General features: G+C 54.2%; 1 protein-coding gene across 1 annotated transcript in view; it reads left to right on the top strand.

The window, feature by feature from the left end:
* The window catches only part of TG (thyroglobulin), a 150607-nt gene that overhangs the window by 82238 nt on the left and 62369 nt on the right, over positions 1–6000 (top strand). Inside the window, exon 43 of the mRNA XM_012722900.1 lies at positions 877–881. Coding sequence (XP_012578354.1) covers positions 877–881 — 5 coding nt within the window. The remainder of the gene's footprint in view (positions 1–876; positions 882–6000) is intronic.

Here is a 6000-nt window from a genome sequence, read left to right as displayed (position 1 = left end):
TGAAAGGCTGCCGGTGGGCAGAGAGCCACGGCAGCCTGACTGCGGGGGTTTCTCGCCGTGTGTGTGTGTGTGTGTGTGTGTGTGTGTGTGTGTGTGTGCGTGCTGTGTCCGGCTCTGGGCGGTCAGGAAGCGCCGCTGCGTCCTGGGAACGCTTCCCTGCCTCTGTGGTGGATGGGCAGTTATTCGGGGTCGGGATGTGGATGAAAGGCTGCCGGTGGGCAGAGAGCCACGGCAGGCACAGTCCGCCAGCACGATGCTGAGCCATACCCAGCGGTGCCCCGGACAGCGGAGTAGAGCCGAGGACGCTCACCTGCGGCCGCCCTGCCGTCCCTGCCTGCTCGCCGCTTTGAGTTGCATTTCCCCCAACCGACTGGTTCTTCCAAAGCCCGTGTTCCCGCCGCCCTGCTGACATTTTACTGTAGACAAAAGTGGCTGGTACATTGCTCCCGCTCGTCCCTCTGCTCCTGCACCTGAGCGCTGAGGAGCGGCCGGAGCATGAGAGCGTGTGGAGTGGCCGCCGCGGGGCCAGGAGAGGGGTGGTGATGGTGATGACGCTGGGGTAACGGTGTCCGTCGTGACTACAGTTAGATGGAAGGCGGAGCCTGGGCGACCCCTGCGTGAGCCCTGCCGGCTGCTGCACCCTGGAGTGATTTCTAATGTCTCCGAGCACCCAGTTTGTGCCAGAGGCTGCGGGAAGGGCCTGGCTGAGCAGTGATGCCAGCTCTCAGGAAGCTCGGAATGTGCTGGGGGTGGGAGACGAGCCCTGGAGGCAGGCACTTCACGGAGGGCTGCGGGCGGGCGGCCGAGAGGCCCGGAGCAGTGCTGCTGAGATGTTGAGGACATCTCAGGAGAGGGGTCGTCTGGCTGGTGCTGAAGCAGCGGTAGGCAGAGGCCTGGCACCAAGGGAAAGCGGCTCTCACCGGGGCCTGCTCTTCACGTGACGTGGCTGGAGGGCGGGGATCTCGTGGGCGGTGGTCTGGAGGCCGGGGGACACAGGGGAGCCCGGGGGTTAGCCTTCAGGGGAGCCGCGCGAGGGTGTTATGTATTTGTTTGGTGGGTTGGTTTGCTCTACCATGTGACAGTTTTTAAGTATAACTCAGTGGCAGTAAGTACATTCACAGTGTTGTCAACTGAAACTACTAATCATTTCCAGAACTTCATTACCCCAGACAGAATCACTGCAATTATCAAATAAGAACTCCCATTTCCTCTTTCTCTGGCCCCTGGTAAACTCTGTTCTACTTTCTGTCTCAATGAATTTATATTTTCTAAGTCCTTTGTATTAGTGGAATCCCGACAAGATCTGCATGACTTATTTCACTTAGCATAATACATTTGAAGTTTGTTCAGTGGTAGCATACATCTGAATATCATTTTTTAAGGCTGAGTAGTATTCCTCTGTAGGAATTCCCCACCTTTTGCCACCTGCTCACCGGGGGATGGATGCTTGGGCTGTTTCCAGCTTTGGTTAGTGTGAGTCATGCTGCTGTGAACAGAGGTGTGCCAACAAGGTTTCCTGGGTAGTGGGAGACTGTCTTAGCACTGTCCTTCAGGGAGGCTTCAGTCAGAGCTGGGAGCAAGATGAATTTAAGTGGGGCACCCCAAAGGCAGAGAGAACAATGAGGAGACAGTAAGCAGCAAATTAGGGGGTGAGCGAGAAGCACCGGGACCCATACCGAGGACCTGCTGACAGCCACAAGCCATGTAATTGCAGCCCAGTTTTGTCCCGTCTTCCTGGGATCCAAACCCTCCGTACAAAGAGAAGCGTCAGAGTTTGCACCTAGCTGATGTGAGCCAGCCTGCCCCTGACCTCTCTGCTGTAGTCAGGAGTCTTGAAACACCTGCAGGCAGCTTCTGTATCTGGGCTTTGCTCCCATCTTCCTCTTTGCCTGCCTTTCTCGCCCCAGGAGCCCTTCTGGGCCCCTCCCGGCACCAGATACTCTCGGCATGGCTTACTCTGCACTTCTCTGCACAGCACCATCATCATGCCCCTCCCCAAAAAATGTCCATCCCCCCAGTAAATATCAGTCTCCCTTGGGAGAGCTTCAAGGCAGCTCTTTCAAGACTGGAAGCTCCAAAGAGGAGAGGGAGGGCGAGTCTTGCTCTCTGTGGTTCCCGGCACCCAGCCTGTCTTTCGGCTGTTGCTCCTGGTGAGCGTCTGGTGGTGGGTGGGCACGACTGGGTCTGGGGGCGCTGGCGGGCCCGTGGCGAAGCCCACGCTCCCCTCTCCTTGTTTCGCGTGCTTTGACTCGGGTTTTCTGCAATCTGCCTCTCTGTGGGTCTTCGTGCACAGATCTTTCGACTCCTGGCAGAATGAAGAGCTTCCCGGGGGCTTTCCAAGGCCCCTTAGAGAGCAGATGCTCCCTGGGGCCCAGGAGACACCAAACGATGCTCCAGGAGGCCCAGGGGGCAGTTTTCTTTTTGAAAAACCTGCAGTTTTGTTGGGGGGCATTTCAAACATGAATCTGCTTTAACACATGGTGGTGTGCATAAAAATAAACCCTCCGTCTGCTGCAGTCAGTCAGCGTGTCCGCTGGCCTGTGGACACTCTGGAATCAAGAGAACTGAAAGACAACAACGTATCTGCAGATCTTGAACGTGATCTTTACTAACAGATGTTTGGGGCAAGAATGTGAGTTGCTGGTATATTCTTGGGTACAATCTTGAGTCTTTTTGCAAATCTTGGGACCAGAACCGTTGAAATGTCGGATGAGACAAACTCTTGCCTTAATTAATAGCTTGTGTGTGTGTGCTTAGCATGTGTGGAGTCAACACACTTCAGACACTAGTTCCCGGGTCCCTCAGCAGTGATGGCGCGGGGTTTCCATTCTCAGTATAGAGATAAGAAACCAAAGGACCGGAGCGCTTTCGCCACCTGCAAAAGGACACAGAGCAGAGGGCTGCGGAGAGGTGCCAGCCTACGCCACAGCCTGTTTTCCCATGCCGGGAGCTGCAGCCCTTGCTACCTGCTGCTGTGCCTGCTGTGAGGCTGGGTGCGGGGGTCTGCCCCCTCCATACTCCCAGCGCTCGGGGCTTCTCAGTGCTTGCCTGATGCGTCCTGATGCACCGGTGCAGAGGCCCTAGCGCCGCAGTGAGCCCATCAGACCAATGGAGGACACAGCGGTTGGGGCCCAGAGCGTTTCTCCTCTCACTGCACGTGTATCGTATGGGACACTCTCTTCCCGCCTCTTACTCCAAGTCAACCTGGCTCCCGTAGGCTTCGACGTGTCTGTAAATATTTGACAGCAACGGGTGATCTTAAAAAATCTATTCCTGATGGGAATTTGCTTGTTATTTCATGGACTTTTTCAGTTCATTTCAGAAAAATGCCTTTGTTTATAGGGTGTTCAATTTCGCCGCGTGGATCAGGTTCACGCCATACCCATGGACATGGTATTTTTGTCTCCTGCAGCCTTTCATGGAAGTGCGAACTTCCTCACGCTTGTGCACTGGCGAGGCAGGCCCACATTGGCCAGACTCTGTCTGGCGCCTGTTCTCGGCCGTCCTCACCTATCCATGCTGGCGCAGGGGAGAGTTGGTCCAGAACTGGCTGAGTATTCTTTACCACTGCTAATGATTTGTTGGTCTGGTTGGATTTTCCATGAAGCTTTCTCATCATCTGTGAGTAGTGACAGGCTTATTTCTGGGCGGGCCTGTTGGAGCAAAACGCTCAGTCACCCTACCCCACGTGACAGTGAAGGAGCGTTGCTAATCAGGTGTCTTTCTGTGTGCGTTCCCGGAGGGGAGAAGGCCAGGCTTCTGTGAGCTCAAGGCCTGGGTTCTTGGACGTCTTTCTCTGCCACTGTAGGACCTGTGCAGAGCTGAACCTGGTTGGCTGGGGGCCCAGACAGCAGGAAGGGGCCAGAACAGGGGGCAGCCCCATGACTTGGGGTCTTCAGGGAGGGGCACCCCATCCCTGCAGAGGGCCTATGTTTGAGTCACTTGGCCCCTTTTTTGACCTGATTGTGCCTGGGTTATGGTTCTAGTCATGACATGCGCCTTGTTACTTGCACAAGGCCAGAGTGAAGTCCCCTGTCTCACTGAGGTCCGCCCTTTTCATTCTGCTTTATCCTTGTTTCCAAGACAAATTTGTTTTCTGATCGTTATATTTCAAGCAATAGATTTCCCCTTGCTGTCACCTCAGCTACACCACAGACACAGCAATGAGTCATTTAAAAAGTATTTTTATTATTTCCTTAACTCAAAGATTTTTTTTTTTGGGGGGGGGGATAAATTTTAAAGTCATAGAATTTTTGCCCACCTTTTGCAAATTGATTTCCAGTTTTATTGCATTGTAATCACAGAGCGTGAACTGGAAGATGCTGACTCCTTGAAGTGTATTAAGGCTTTCCTCTGTCACCTGATGGAGTCTCCATTTGCTCGAGAAAAGTGGTTTAGTGTTACCAAAATCTTCTGCCTACCTATCTATTTACCAATTTACTTATCTTGGTTTCCTCTATCAGTTACTAAGTTTTATATTAAAATCTCCAAGTAAAATGAGCGATATATCTGTCTCTGTAATAGTTGCTTAACACACCTTGGCACTGAAGTTCAGTCATGGTATCTGTTTACTATACTGTTCCTTTGACAACATCTCTTTTTGCCCTAAGGTCATTTATTTTCACCTTAAATTCCATTTAGCTCAAAATTCAACCATTTTCCAGGAAAAAAAATGCCGTCTTTTATTTTCAAATCCTACAATGTGACAATATGATGGGGGGTGGATTTTAAAAATCCATTCTCTGTACAACAACCAGTGTGATCTTTAAGGCTCAGAATGGGGTGCTCCCTCCCCTCTGCTGAGAGCCTCCCCGTTTCTGAGAAGAGACCCCAAGCCTTCTCCTCCCGGGCGGGGTCTCACAGGACCTGCTGCCGCCCAGCCTGGGTGCACCCCGCCTCGCCTGGGGTCCTTCAGCCAAAGGCTTCGCGCCTGCTGACCTTGCTGCCTCCGAGTTCTTCCTAGCTCTTTCTGTGCTGTTTGCTGCTCTCCTTTGGGCCAAACCGCCACTGAGAGGTCTCCTGACTGCTGCCTCCTACTCTGTTTCAGTCCCAGATGGTTTCCTTTCACTTGGGAGCAGCTCCGTGGCTGCGGACCCCACTGGTTCTCATGGGTACACTCCTGTCTCCCAGAGCAGAGTCTGGGGTTGATGTGGGTCCCCGAAAGATGTCCCTGGGGAGTGGAGAGCTCGGGCAGGACCAGCACGAGGCAGGGATGCGGAGGTGAGACAGAGCCTGGCCCAACGGTCTCTAAGAAGCCGACCTCTCCGCGGACTCCCACGTTCGCCTCCACGTTGAACACGGCTCCATCCAAAGTCACAAACTGCTAGCCAGGCACTCCCTCCTGGGGCTCCTGACCCCCCGTCCCTTCACGGGCAAGTGTATTTGAAGATTCAAAACCGACAGAAGTTTCTGAATGACCCTCCCCGCCTCAGTCAGCGCTCTCCACATTCTAACAGTTAAATATTTATTAGGTTATTTCAATCAGGAATAAATACATGATTTAGCGAAGTGTAATGTTTCCCACTTAACCGCCTCCGCTCCGGGCTCCCCAGATGTCCAGGTGTCAGTGACCTCTGGAGCGGCGAGGTGGCCCTGCCCACTAGGGAGTCACAGTCCCGGCGTCACATTCGTCTCCCAGACGCTGGCGGGTTCCTCTGGGACAGTCTAGGAAGCCGCTCGAGGCCTCTGCTCAAATGCACGGACCGGGCCGTGCGGCGGTCATGCGTGTCCAGGCCCGCTGGCGCGCTGAGGGCAGCTGGGGGCGTGCCCTCGACCACCGCCCCGCAGGGGAGCCAGGCCGCAGCCCCCTGGAGCAGGCAGGCCCTGCCGCAAACCCCTCCTCCCACTCTGGTCTCCGCGTCTTTCATCCTAAAATCACGTGAGACAGAATAGACTGAAGCGGCTGGGCCTCCCCCGAGCTCTGCGTTTTTGTTCACGTGGGCACCAGGCTCTCCTTAGGATAAAATACTGGGTGAGCCCGTTCTTTCCTACTTAGCCATT

The sequence above is a fragment of the Condylura cristata genome, unplaced genomic scaffold (genome assembly GCF_000260355.1).
Source record: "Condylura cristata isolate star-nosed mole 26May11 unplaced genomic scaffold, ConCri1.0 scaffold00009, whole genome shotgun sequence".
Classification (NCBI taxonomy): Eukaryota; Metazoa; Chordata; class Mammalia; order Eulipotyphla; family Talpidae; genus Condylura; species Condylura cristata.
The sequence above is the reverse complement of the archived record's forward strand: the minus strand, read 5'-3'. Positions and strand labels throughout refer to the sequence as shown.